Below are 14,907 nucleotides of genomic sequence, written 5' to 3' on the forward strand. Positions count from 1 at the left end.
TGACCACAGAATGGACAATCAGACTGAATTCAGCTCTTATGCACAGGCCCTTTCCACTGCTGCCCACTTAAAGGGCATGAATAAATAATGGCGTGTAAGTTGCGTGCGCGTGGCGTGTACCTTTCTCCTGCGCTGCGCTCCTTTGGCTCCGGGAACGGCTTCACACACCACCGAGATGGCCTCCCTTAAACAGTCAAAAGTTTGTTAGGAAACATCGCCAACATCATTCAGGCTGATTTCCCCTAAAACGCCCGACTAAAGAGAAGCTTGTGAACCTTTTGGAGGACAAACTAATGGCCAGAGTCTTTGTGGAGCTGAGACTCTGTAGGTTTGGCTTCTGTTGTCGTATTTACTCTAATTATATGTGGAATCAGGCTCTGCTCAGAGGATAAATCGGATTTAAAATCTTGTCTAGGTTTCCATTGGTAAATATAACGAGGAGTAATGCTGCTGTGTGGAGATTCTGACTTACAGACACTAGAAGGACCATTTGTTGGGTTATTTCAAAGCTGAAGCTAATTTCACACAAAAAAGAGATTTAGGGATAAAGTTGCGTAATGCGTATATAAGGCCTATATTATGATTTATTTAATTGGACAGCCATCATCCAATTAATTATTGCTGTTATTATTATTATTATATTATTTTTATTTTTTTATGGGTTTTTATTATTTTAGGGTAATTCCCCCCCAGAATATGTTTGATTTGACTGAAAATAAGCGCGTTATAGCTTTCTTTTTATATCTTACTTGATTTTTTTATCAGATGGTTGACAAAATGGAATGAATGCAGAGAATGTCAGCCTGGTCTTGTACGCCAGGATTTTAAGGGGTTAAATTGCTTGCTAAGTCATTTCTTCGAGGCTCAATAAAGTACATGTGAAAAGCCTCACTCTGTTTAAGGTTTATAATGATGTGGATTAAAAGAGATCTGGCGTCAAATGACTAAGTTTATTGTGCTTGGCATTATCCTCAACCATAATGACTCCAATCACGACGGAAACCAGAAGGAAACCACCATGACTCCAAATGTTCTGAATTAGCAGCTACGAGCGGCAGACACGGACACAAATACACACACTCTCACAGGCTGTGTTCACGGGAGATAACATCTACAAAAACCTTTTAAAGTTAGAGGAAAATTAAGACTCTCGACTGTACAACTTTAATATTTCAGTAATTATCAGGCCATTTATGCTCACCACATTGTCAAAAAGTGTTAGAGGAAGTATGCAATCATAGAGTCTGGGACAGTTGGTAACAGTTGAGTCAAAATAAGGCAAGTTTGTACTCAAGTCAATTCTTTGGAAATGTTCTGATTCAAGAGTAGTTCTCATAAATAGTTCCCTTTATGTGAGATTATGACACATTCCACTTATATAACGTGAACTAATGCTGTCGGAATAGTAAAGTTTCAAACTGAATTTTTGATACGAAGCAAAAGATACCACTCCAACAGCACAATGATCTTTTTTTTGTTTTTTTTTGTTGACAGTTTGTTGAAAAAGAGAAGTAGATGTGAAGAAATTGGTTAGATTTGCAGGTGCAGTGCGGTTTGTGTCTCTCTCGTTCAGACCGCACTTTGACACCTCGCACCCACAGATGAGATGAAATGAGCGGTTTTACCTGGTGACCTGCGTCCTGGTGTTGAAGTCTAAGGCTCGCATGGACTGAAGCACCTCCACGCAGCCCATGTACTGCGCCAGGAAACAGGAAGAGGACACGTTAGAAAACAGCATTTCCTACACGGAAAACACGGCCCCTCCAAAAGGACTCGCACGGCCGACACTTTATCTGAGGCTCTTTTCGAAACTCAATTCAACAATTTATAGATTAGGGAAGTAAGACAGTACAAATAGTTTTATTCCTGTGGAGTTTCTAAAGTTTCATTTTTAGTCTATGTTCTAAAGAAAAGAAAATTGTGTGAAGTTTTGACATGGGACTAAAATGTATTTTGGTAATATGAAAAAAGTGTTGATAAGTAATACCATTTTGGATGCAACAATGATCAAATAAACACATTTTTTTAGATAATATAATATTATTCAAGGGCAAAATAATAGTAGATCATATTAAACTATTACAGAAAGGTTTAAGTATATCTCCTTGTATGTCAAACATGTAATTTAGATTAGACTGTGAAAATAAAACATAATGTGTCATGTAAAATGTCAACAGGAAGTGCTGATGCCACGACTTAAACATCAATTATAACACTAATTCTAAGTATAGTCTACGTTTAAAACTTGACTAAAACTCTGAAGCTTAAAGAAAACTCCCAAGTATTAATTGATTCGCTTCTGCGCTGTAATATTTTTAGAATCTGAGGATGTGGGATGTTCCGAGGACGTTAGCTTCGCCGCGAGTGCCAGGTTCTTACCCGTACAGAGTAGGAGACGCCGGAGGTGCTGACCACATTGTCGGAGTGCAGCCAGCCGCGGGTGGGCTTGTTGACAAAGGAGCCGTGGCGCGTCCACTCATCTCCTCCCAGCTGCCCTCCTTCCACGCGGGCCCGCCTGGACGCCACTCCCAGCCGGTTCATGTCCTGCAGAGGGGGGCGAGGGGGGGGAGAAGGAGCCGTTAGCACCGGGACAGAGAGGTGAGGAGGCGGCGGCGGGGAGGAGGAGCCCGGCCTGCCCCGTTCCACTCCCAAAGACTCCACAGGTGCTGGAGGGAGTGTCTGCGGCCTGGCCACGGCCCTGAGACCGGGGAGGAGAGTGGCAGAGACCCCCAGACGCAGAGAGCCCATCCTGGGGAAGAAGGAGCACAATGTGGTGGGGCTGTTCTCGGCTTGGCGCGGCGACGCTGGAGGCAGGATGGGCGCGAGAGAGGAGGAGGACAGGGACGAGGGCAGACCTGGCGAGGGAGTGAGGAGCGTGGTCGGGCTGGAGGCGGGAAACGGCGATGGGTTGGAGTTGGTTTCATCCGTCGAGCTCAGAGATTCACTGCGAAAGTGGGTGTACTTGGTTTTTGGGACGAGCTCCATTATGGATGTAGTCAATTCTTTTGTTTTCATGAGAATCCACAGAGGAGCTAGTCAAGTTTTGCTTCTGTTTTAAAAGTTTTTCTCAAGAAATATGTCTCTCCATCTGTTTTTGGGGCTTAGACTAAGAGACAAATCCATCTGTCTGGTTATGGCTTCTCCGCTCATTAACCAGCAGCCAAAGCGAGCACCCACAGAAAGTTCTGTCCACAACAGAAAAACAATTCTTGAAGGTGAAAGTAGGCTGCCCCGGTTAATGGTAAGATACAGATGCAAAGATTTGACTGCAACAGCTCTGAACATGTTGTCATCAGTTCATTCAGCGTCGAAGCTGGTTGTGATCTTCGGGAATGTTGATGGCATGATCTTAGTTCATAGGATGCTCAACTCTGTTTGTAAAACTATATCTGTGAAGTATTTGACTTAAACATGCTTTCAGAGAGAGCGTTTTCCAGCTGTTAGCAGCACCATAGAGAATCAGCACAAGTGATTGTCTCTCAGCGCTGACACTGAAGGCTAAAGTGATCATGTGTGTGTGTGTGTGTGTTCATGTGTGTGTGTGTGTGTGTGTTTGTGTGTGTGTTGGCATGTGCACATATGCATTTGTGAAGACTCCCCTTGGCAGCTCCTTCCTGCTCGTCACAGGCCCATAAAAATCCTATTAGCTGCCAACAAGGAGATCTCACAGCGCAGCGCCCACTGACAACACCTAGCAACAAACAACGCGCAGCACCGATTGGTTGATTTTACAGAGAGCACATGCAGAGTGCAATGTAGTCTATAACAGCTAAAAAATAGAAAGAGACATCATGTTATGTGACTACTTTTCAAAGACAGATTAGTCACCATGTTCTAAAGTCTTCACTCCCTCTCTCGTCTCCTCCACACTATCTCATGTCCTCTTTGAATCACCTGTGCATGCTCCCTGGACTCTTCCTCATCCCTCCTCTTCCAGATTACTTCTGAATCCTTGCCATTCACTACACCTTTTATTCCCTTTTCTCTGTCTGGTCGCTTCTCTTGGAAGTCCTCTCTTTTTCTCCACACAATGTAGTCGGCCAGCTTCTGCCGCTCCAGCTCCTCAGCCTTCTCCCTGGCCACTACTTCCTCTCTCCTCTTCCAGATAATCTCTCTCTCCCCCTCTCCCCCTCCCTCGTATGCTCGCCCGTTCTCCAGGCTGTCCAGTTTAACAATCCCTCTGTACAATAAAATAAGTGTTAGGAAAGTGTTCTGGGTGTGATTCTGGATGGCTAAAGGCTGCGCATGATTTATAATTTATACACTATAATGACGAAAGTGAAAAGTGAGTAGTTAAGACTTGCCCAACAGCACCGGGCCTCTTCCTGACTTAAGTTCCTGATATGGCTGAACAAGTGAGGCTGCGTGGTTCAAGTGGTTCTCTAAAAGTGGCAATGCTGGTCAGAGCACCGTTAGAAATATTACATGTGTCTGTATGACACTGCAGCAGCACGTGATGATGTAACTCTACAGAATGTAGGTCATTGGCTGACGACTACTGGTGGGTTTGTTATGATGGTTATGAGACCTGATTAGTCCAGTTTGAACTAATAACTCATGTTCCCTGAACAGCAGTAGAAGCACTTCAAACTGAATGCTTTATCACCACATATACTGGTGTTATAAAGAGCACTACTGCAGCTATGTGTTACATACACATGCACCGTGATATTACTGCCTTTTTTACACCAAGCTCCCTATAGTCATGTACCTGAGAGAATAGCATCAGCCCCAAGTCATACCATCAAAACAAAGATGTTCTGTTAACAAAGGGTTTCCAATGTATCTAAGGCCAAACTGATCAGTCTTTAGCTCTTTGATCAACTACAAAGTACAAACTTCTGCATAGTCCAACCTATAAGGCAAACACTTGTTTGTCAATAACAGTCTCCTGTGAGGTCCCAAACAGTCCGACTCTGTACTGCGTACATGCACCTGCAGAGTCTTATTTACACGGCCTGACCTTCGGCCCGACTGAGTACACGCCTTAAAGTTATTCTGCTCCAGTGTTTCAGAAACACCAAACCGCTCACTCTGAGTGAGCTGTGAGAAGAAGCAGAACGCAGACTGTAGTGGGAGTTGAATGTATCATGAAGGAACAGTCGCCTACACCAGTCTAGCACCACAGACACTGAGTCTAGCATTCAAGCTCGTGGTCCATCTGCTGTTGACTAAGCACCATAAAACCTCCAGTCACAAACACAGCCAGAAGACTGAAGATCCTCCAAACTCTACAGAAGTATGGCTGAAACTGTCACAACGGACACATATTTGGATAAGGGCATGCATTAAACATTAAAAACCTTCAAATTCTCTTTTATTTCTAAAAAGGCAAAAGTTAAAAACATGCATTGATAAATCCAGGGTGTTTGAAGGCTTAAGAGCCCTGGTATGTTAGTGCCTGAAACACAGTGTAGGTCCGGTGTAGCAGTGACCTCTGTGAGGTCAGTTTTCCTCCACACATAAAGACACCGCTAATTATGCTAATGATTAGGGATTAGTGATCAGTGATTCTGAAGTAAATGTTATGTATAAGTGAGCTCAGTCACACAGTCTGATGAGTCCAGTCCTACTGGTCTTAACATCATTTTGACAGATGAAGATGTTCGTTTTGGTCAATGGGAAGGGGGAGGGGGGGGGGGGGGGGGGTCGGGGGGTGACCTGAAACAACCCTGAATCACGGACAAAGACTGTCTGCTGAAAGAGAAAGGATCAGGTCAACGAACACACAAGCCACATATACAACTACAGCAATAATATAGACTAATAAGAATAATTATTTAATAAAAAAGCACCTTTTCAAAAAACGTTTTTGTAGCATGTAACTATGACAACAGCCATGAAGAATATCTCCCTGCTGAGGATATACACAGACAAGTCTGACAGCAGGAGTTTTCAACGATATCACGGTTGAGTTAAAGTGGCAGCCAAAGACTCCACATTAACGCTCAACGAGAGGAAAAACTCCTGGCTCCAACAACAATCAATAAGAAGCAGGAAGTGATCAAAGTTTGACCGGCATCACAGCAGAGTGAGACCAATCAATGTAGACAACACTGAACACATGCACCAAATTCAACTACTGCATGTTTGATGACAGACGAGCTCTGTCAAACCAGCTACAGATGACAACGGTAATATTATAAAAACCTTGCATAAATCAACCTGAATTTAGTGCAGCCAAAAACAACAGTGCGCATCACATCAAGAGATAAGAGAATAAAGAGATAAAAGACGGGACATAAAAGTGTCTATTTTACAAATACGAAAACTTTTTTGGCTATGCAGTATAAAATCAAAATTCTACATAGATTTTGCCTGTTTCGTCTGAGTAAGAGTTTATTTTGGTTGGCGGTTGATGCTCCGCGGTGATGATGATACAGCTGGTGCAGAACTGACATGAGAAGCACGTGAATGTTCAAAGAGGCAGGGGCAGTCCGGTCACTCGTCCTCTGCTTCCCCTCTCCTCCTTGTGGCTCTGCTCCGGGTCACTCCACTCCCGGGGGGGAAAACGCGCTCCTTCTCCTTCTTCCACCACTCTCGATTTAATTCACTAAGTCGGAGCCGGCTTCTCTCCCATCAACGCTCCGGTCGCTCTCTCCTCTGCCTCCTCGCTCTTCCTCAGCGGATGGTGGAATGGCAAAGCTCCCAAAGCGGACAATGGCACTCCTTCATTGTGCTCCTCCTGCCCTCATGTCTCCCGCTCTCTCTATCCCCCTCTCTCTCTCTCTCTCCACCTCTTGTTTGGTGAAGGGAAGAGCGCACTGTCTGTCCTCCCCCTCCTCTTCCTCTTCCTCCCCGTCTGGGTGGGTGATGCTGCCTCCCTCTCTCTCTCTCTCTCTCTCTCTTTCTCTCTCCAGCTCCTTCCTGTTCACCCTCACTCTCCTCTGCAGCCATGTTCATTCAGCACACTGTATATGTGCACGCCGGCGGCTGCGATAGACTGCGCCGTGCGTTTAACCCAGAGTCTGAGGGAGGCGATGGAGAGAGGGATGAAAGCACAGGGAATAAATAAATAAAGAGGTGTGGGGGGCATTGAGGGCAGTCGGTGTTGCAGTTTTTTTTTTTTTCAGACTCCACCTTTATGCTTGTTTGGTAACCTGAGAAACCACAGACAAGGCAGGAGATGTCCCTGTAGAGAATATGCTTCATTATAAAGAGAAACAAACACACCCGGTGCTGTCGTGGCTCTTTAACGAAGCATTGGTTAACAAAACGGTGACAGTAATTACCAGAAGAGTGATTTTACCAGCGCAGAAATCCCATTCATGACTCTATAGGCGCGTGAAGCTAAGAGCAGTGCTGAGTAAAAGTTGCACAGTGTGACACAGAAACCAAGCCGAGTCCTCAAATGACACCCCCAAAGCTTCAGTGTGCGCCTGCAGTTCCCCCGTCTGGCCACCGTCTCGCCTGGCGCCGCGATGGAGGAAGTAGTGGATCCAAATGGCTGCAGAGTCGGGGTGTCATTTGAGGTAAAACGCACACAAGCGGTGAATGGAAGTGAATGGGAAAATGTGATGCGAGTACACGGCCCCCTCCACCAGCACTAGGCTACTTCAAACTGAAAGAACACGTAGCACAGGTGGCTCAAGGTGACTGAGCAGGGCTGAAAAACACTTTGGAGGCAATATTTGGGGGTGCGGGATAGTTTGTGGCAAAGGAAAGTTAGGTTTCTTTGTTTCTTTTGAAAATCCAGTCTTGCAGGGATTGAGTCTCGCTGATAGGCTCGCTGAAGGAAGTTTTAGGCCCAAATTGTAGTATATTCACATCTCTGACCAGGTGAGTTTTTGGGGATGTACACTACACGTCATTTGCAATGCTTTACAGTTCATTTTTGATGGATCTATTCAACGTTTAACATTGACGCTTCCTAATCAAACTGAAGCTTGTGTATTGAAGGGAAACGTTTATAGCAGATAGTAATACCAATTCAGACTTGGAACTGACAAGACATGATTTAAAATATAGCTGGAATATCATGGAAAGGCGTTCAATACAAACTGAGATCTGCCAACGATTCCTCATTTTACTCCATATACACTTTCATTTTGTCTGGAAGTCTGGAATCTCCCACAGTGTTGCATTAAACTTCGCCATGGAGACGAGCAGGTTACATCACTAGGCCAAATAACTGGTCAGATTGGTTGAATTGTCTATTTAAATGGATCACATCAGCTGAAAGCAATGCCATCAGTCTTCCTGGGTCCAAATATAATGTCAACCCAACAAATACAATATCATAGTTATCAATCATTCCACTGCATGATATTTCAATACAGGAACAACTCACACTTCCTAGAAAATAATGTAGAACTTCAGTCTAGTTGTGTATAGTGCAATTTTAAATGACACATGACACTTTACATTGTTTTGAAATAAATATTCCAAATTGTTCATAAGAATGCTGTTCCAAATGTTGTTTTCATAGGGTTGGATTTGACTTCTTTTCATAAACTATAAGAATACAGGTTTTTAAGTTAGTTTTGAGAAATAAAAACACCCATAATTAAATCCAATAAGATAGAACTTTAATGCCGTAGTGTGGAACATTCAGGCAAAGCCATAACATCCACCACAAACGTTACATAGTGCACATTTAAAGCAACAGTATGTAACATTCTGTAACATCCTCTGCATGATTCCATGGAAAGTTACAAACATTCTCCTCATGGTTATAGATGGGTTTAATGGCACACTATGGTATATTATTAAGTAAGAGTCAGGTCTGTGGAGATGCAAGCCCGCTCACAGTCAGGATGCACGTTTAAATAAAAAAATGTCCTATTTTTGGCCAAAACAAATGAACGCACTGGGGCTTTAAATACAAATGTTTTAACTGAAGGAAGTAATTCACGGTACATGGGGGACTTTTCACATGACTTATTTTTTTTTTCTTTTGCATCCTGTACTTTTGCCACCCTTTCACCACCGTGCCACCCTGTTCAGTTGCATCATTGTCTTACCATGTAGTCCATCGGGTGCCTGTGAGTCTGTTACCCTAAAAACACCAAATCGCACATCAGCACAAACAAAAGGCACAAGACACAAGACGCTCTCCTCCTTGTCCCAGCATGCTCTGCTCCCAGCTGTGGGGAGGGTCACGGGACTGACGAGGACAAACACAGCCCAGTGGATCAAGCATGCACTTAAAACACAGGCCACATGAACACGAGGGACAAGCAGAGAGAGAGAAAGATGTTATATTGTTACATAAAGCGTGATCAGGAGGAGAAGCCTTTGCGTGTTCAGACGCACTGTGGAATGACAGGAATTGACTCAAAGCGCTGCCTGTGACGGGAAGCTGGCGCCTAGACTTGCCCGCCGCCATTTACTGCGTTTCGGTAGCTTCGGTCGGTCAATTCTTTTATCACCGTGTGCAACTTCTGCTTTGTTTTACGGTTGAATAGCTTGACCAGAATCCGACTCGGGAGAACGCTGGTGACACGGGAAGTAGACAATAACGTCGGGCCAACTCGGTGCGAGCGAAAAGAGCGTCGGTTCAGCCGCAGCAGCAGCAGCAGCAGCGCGAGGTCGTCGTGTCAGTTTTGGTAGTCGTCAAATACACGCAACATGTGAGCCGGCTATTTCGGGTTGCGCCAACTCTTCGCGCCGCCCCCACAAACCACACTCCTACGGTCTCTTCCTGCTGCCATGGTCTGCCTACGACCAGAAGAATAAGATCTGCAGTGATATTGTAAAGTAAATGAGCTCTCTATCGCCAAGTCCCACTCAAAATGTACCAAACACGCACCAAAACTCGTCAAATTGTGTAGCCCCATGCATAAACCAACCAACGAAAGTCAACGTACTATGAGAAGTGAGGACTGGAATTCACTTTTTAGTAGCCTGACAGTTTTGATGGCCCACACACGCAGCTTTCACTCCACTCCACCTGTTGCCGTTTCACAATTTGGACGACTTAATTAGATCCTGACCACGACTTGGTCAAGATTATTCTCTAATCTTAACTATTCACGTCACAATATAGTCATAGGAATAATTGTGGACATTTTAAAACAAAAAATAAGTAATTTCTATCCAATCTACACTCAAAAAGTACAAATATATCCGATAAAAGCAGTGTTTCGGGTCAAACTGAGACTGCTGTGCGCTGTCTGCAGAGCGTTGCATCCTACGCCAAAACAGGAAATGCGCTGTTAGCATGCTAGCTGTTGTACGCTTTATCGTGTTCTGGCCCCTGAAAGTTCTGCTCATAAACTCATCACTGCGAATAATTAGGACGACTCAACAAGCTACATTAGCTGTGCAGTAGCAGTCAATCCAGACTAATATACTTTTGTTGATTATATCCATCTGCTCCTTACTAAAGAGTGTCAGAAAAAAGAATATTCTTATCTTATGATTTAAAAAAGGTGAGTTTAAAGGGAAAGAACAGTAACAGAGGATTTAGATGTATATCATAGCAAATTGCTCCTCATAAGCAAACCGACCACAAAAAACGGACTTTGGATTCGATGTTGGTGATTTGGGAGCGTCGTCTTTCTGCCCTGGACCGACCGAGTCCTTAGATGACACCTCTTTGCCGTCGGATGGCTGCAGTACTTTGTCTGGCCGCTGTTGTCTAGCGCCGCATTTGATTAACCGAGTCCCACTGCTGCAGCTGAGGTCATTTGAGGTGAAAGCAACAGAAGGTGTAGAAAATACAGGATTTCACTACTACGCTTCAGAATGTCGGTGTAATCCCTCATTCGTCCAGGCGTGTTCCATAGTAGAAAAAGCTTCAGTTGTAGTCATCTGGACTCAGTTTGAAAAATAGACGTTTCGACTTTATTGACAATGACTCTTGGATGAGAGTCGAAACGTCTATTTTTCAAACTGAGTCCAGATGACTACAACTGAAGCTTTTTCTACTACGCTTCAGAATGGCTCAAAAGAGATGGTGGAGATTTGAAGTGGGGATAAGGCCGGTGATAGCTCTACTTAACTGTCACTCCACAGCATGAGTACAGATCATAATGGCCACTATCCATCTGTGACATGAAGTGTGGCTTTCAGCATCGGCACATCTCCTGCAGCGCTATAAATACTTTGCAAACGAGTGTATCCAATGGTTACTTTACTGGTTGTCAAGGACTGACCAAGATTCTGTCTCAGTTTCTCTGTTGTGCTTCGAGATGGACAAAACATGTTCAAGTGTTTAAGCTTCCTGTCGAATGCAACATTTAGAGGGCTTTTTCCCATTGGACATGGCTCACAATAGAATAATATCACAATTTTGCCATTCGCGTGATTATTTCTTAAAGAAAAAACGACATTTTAACAGGTTTTTGCCTTTGTTTTAACCACTACCTGCACAAAAGTAACACAAACTACACCAGTGTTAATAATCGACACAGTGAATATGTCAAATTTATTGCATATAGTGTCTTTTCCCAAAAAAGAAAAAAAAAACTGCAGCGCTGTCACAAAATAATCTTGTAAAATAAATAAATACTAATGTGACATATATCGATGCAGCGTCCCACTTTTGTCTGACCAGCCAGTCCCTCCTACATTCAGTTCAAATGCAGACGGGTCTGGAATGGGACCATTGGGGGCGTCAAAAGAACTCTCCAAGCATGAACCGGTCCAACCACCGCCGCTAATTTGTGTCACGTGTCTCTCAAATGCGGAAGACTTCTCTCAAATATGTCATTCGCGTGTGTGTCATTCATAACTTCATTTACCTGAGATTTACCGAGTTTAGTGCGTCGCTTGTTGACTCGGCACAAGTCGGCGACGTCTCTCAGTCGATGTTATTTTAATTTTTTCCTCATAAGCCGCCATGTTTGTTTAGACGCGAACGGACAATGCGTTTGTCTGATTGGTTAATCCGCCTGTCAATCACTCCTTTTGGAAATCGGGGCGACTGGGTTGGATCCCAGACCAAAACGTTATTTTCAAAGCGCATGGTCTTGCAAGAATTCCACTCTATCGATACTGGATCACAAAGTTTAGTAAAGTTTGTCACACCCTTAAAGAAATATTAGTTAGTTTATAGTTTTAAAATGGTTCATCACCATAGCAACGTTTCTACTCTTTCATCATTCATTCAGAACGACATGGATATTTTTAACAATATTTCACGTGTTCTTTCTGGAAATAATTGTGTAGCTTATGGATTGCCTTGAAATTTGTGACAAACTATGTTCAAATTGGACAAATCAGAACATTAAACATGACTTTAAATGACATCTGGTGTCTTACATCGCCTCTTGTTGTGCCGTACATCGCACTGAGGAACCGCATTCACGTAAAGTTCACTATTTCATGTGACTGACGCTCTCGACACGCTGGTTCAGAGAGAGAGAGGAAACGCACGCACTGCTATTGTGTAAAGGTGAAGAGGTCCGACCGCGAAAACAAACTACCACGGTTTATTTCTCACAAACAGACGTGTGAGAAACAGAAGCTGGACAGCGACAGACAAACACGCACCCACACAGCGGCGACACACAACTGCACTCCTGACGCACTCTGTGGTCCAAAAGATCATCATCATCGTCGTCGTCATGAGTTCATCGTTTTATAGAGACACCTGTTGCTATGAGTTACAGAGCGCCTTTGTAGTCATAGTCTTCTTCTTTTTTGAGTTTTGAGTACAGAATAGGGGTGCGTCAAAATATCAAAAAACCGTGATAGTAAATTTGATGATACTGTATCGATATCGGGGGCTGCTGTATATCGTGATACAAAATGTTATGATATTGTGTCGTTATGGGGGCTGCTGTATCGATATACCGCGATACTAAATTTGATGATTCTGTATCGATATCGGGGGCTGCTGTATCGATATAAAGCGATACTAAATGTTATGATCCTGTATCGTTATTGGGGGCTGCTGTATCGATATATCGTGATACTAAATGTTATGATACTGTGTCGATATCGCGGGCTGCTGTATCGATATAACCTTATTCGAAATTTGATGATACTGTATCGATATTGGGGGTTGCTGTATCGATATATCGTGATACTAAATGTTATGATTCTGTATCGATATCGGGGGCTGCTGTATCGATACAACCTTATTCTAAATTTGATGATACTGTATCGCTATTGGGGGCTGCTGTATATCGTGATACAAAATGTTATGATATTGTGTCGATATTAGGGGCTGCTGTATCAATAAACCGCAATACTAAATGTTATGATCCTGTATCGATATTGGGGACTGCTGTATCAATATATCGTGATACAAAATGTTATGATTCTGTATCGATATCGGGGCTGCTGTATCGATATACCGTGATACTAAATGTTATGATCCTGTATCGATATTGGGGACTGCTGTATCAATATATCGTGATACTAAATGTTATGATTCTGTATCGATATCGGGGGCTGCTGTATCGATACAACCTTATTCTAAATTTGATGATTCTGTATCGATATTGGGGGCTGCTGTATCGGTATACCGCGATACAAAATTTTATGAGGTCGTGGTTTAAAAAAAAAAAAAAAGAAAGTAGTTTAAATGTATCGGGTTCTTTAAAAAAATAGTAATGTATCGTGATTTTATTATTGGTATCGTGAGCCGTGTATCGTGTATGGCATCGACTCGTAAGGGGCCGTGTGATTCCTGGCCCTAGTACAATATGTTTGACGATATGAAATATGACAATATGTCTTTAAACATGTTAGTGGAGGTTCAATCATCAAACAAATGAGAAATGTCTGTAAAATTAACCAAAAAAGTGCAGAAAACAGTATAAGTCGCACCTTTTTTCACAGTTTTGGCCGGGGTGCGACTTATATATTTATACTTATGTACTTATTCTCCAGAGCGACTTATATGTGATATTATTTGTTATTTTCACACTTAACGTAACTGCATTTCATACTCCAGTGCAACTTATGTTTTTTTTTCTTCTCTATTATGGATTTTTTGGCTGGTGCGACTTATAGTCCGGAAAATACGGTATCACCTAATACCGTTATTTAAACGTTTACAGCATCACTTTAGTCCTTTTTGTTTTTAATCAGCTTCTTTTTCTTTTTTTTTACTATAATGACAAACTCAATTATTCAAAACATCATTCACAATATTATCTACATTTTACGCACGACTATGAACAGTTTTGACCTGTGAGATTAAATCATGCGATGCGTATTTTTCTCCACCGTCGTTCATTTGAGCTGAGAGAGATTTTCAACTTTACACTATAATTTTTGCTTCATGTGGAAAGACATAGTAATTACACTGACATCAATACTCACAAACCAAGTCAAAACATTCAAGCATTTGTCATTATATCAATATAGCTGCAAAAGGCTTTATTACACCGGACGATTATAAAAATGAATCTTCCATGAATGAATCTAGAGAAAAATACATTTACTTAAGCGTATGTGACTTTCCACGTGTTCATTTAAACTGTCATTTCCTTCATCGTAAACGCGCTCACGCATCGTCCGCTCTCTCTGCAAATCATAGTTTACTTTATGATTATTATTTCCATAATTGAGCAGTCGTAAGAGCAAGTTTGTGGACCTAAACCATAGAACCATTCAAATGTACTTTTATGGCATTTCTTTATGTTAGATAGTGTGATGAGTATGAGATGATATTATGTCAGACCAACAGAAATGTGTTAAACATGTTTTTGAGGTCGAATTATCATAACAACGTGTGGGTGATTAGGCGACAGATAGAGAGGTCCACAGAGAGGTCTGTCAGTAAAAACATGTGGTTTTGATATTTTAATATTATCATTTGTGTTCAATGGGACAGATTAAAAGTCTCAAGAATAAAGAATTGAGTCTGAGACGTACGACTGGAGTAGGTGGAGGTAATGTAACACTTTGATACCAACCGCCATAAAAAACAAACAGAGGAAGAAGAGGAAGAGGAAGAAGAGGAAGAAGAGGAGGAAGAAGAAGAAGAGGAAGAAGAGGAAGAAGAGG

The 14,907-nt window shown here is 42.6% G+C and overlaps 2 protein-coding genes across 4 annotated transcripts in view; one reads left to right on the forward strand and one right to left on the reverse strand.

The window, feature by feature from the left end:
* shc1 (SHC (Src homology 2 domain containing) transforming protein 1) overlaps window positions 1-14,907 on the reverse strand; it is a 29,356-nt gene that overhangs the window by 9,540 nt on the left and 4,909 nt on the right. Inside the window, exons 1-3 of one of the 3 annotated variants that reach the window (XM_072461665.1) lie at window positions 2,380-3,516; window positions 1,626-1,696; window positions 121-184 (exon numbers count right to left, since the gene is read on the reverse strand). In XM_072461665.1, the coding sequence (XP_072317766.1) occupies window positions 121-184; window positions 1,626-1,696; window positions 2,380-3,015 (771 nt within the window). In that variant the 5' untranslated portion in view covers window positions 3,016-3,516. Of the gene's footprint in view, window positions 1-120; window positions 185-1,625; window positions 1,697-2,379; window positions 3,517-14,907 lie in introns of those variants that run through there. The other 2 variants (XM_072461664.1, XM_072461666.1) reach the window with 2 other exon arrangements.
* The window catches only part of efna1b (ephrin-A1b), a 351,908-nt gene that overhangs the window by 859 nt on the left and 336,142 nt on the right, over window positions 1-14,907 (forward strand). The gene's annotated exons all lie outside the window — the stretch shown is intronic.

This window comes from Eucyclogobius newberryi, unplaced genomic scaffold (genome assembly GCF_026437365.1).
Source record: "Eucyclogobius newberryi isolate DKJ021-1_F unplaced genomic scaffold, fEucNew1.0.hap1 SCAF_3, whole genome shotgun sequence".
NCBI classification, from domain to species: Eukaryota; Metazoa; Chordata; class Actinopteri; order Gobiiformes; family Gobiidae; genus Eucyclogobius; species Eucyclogobius newberryi.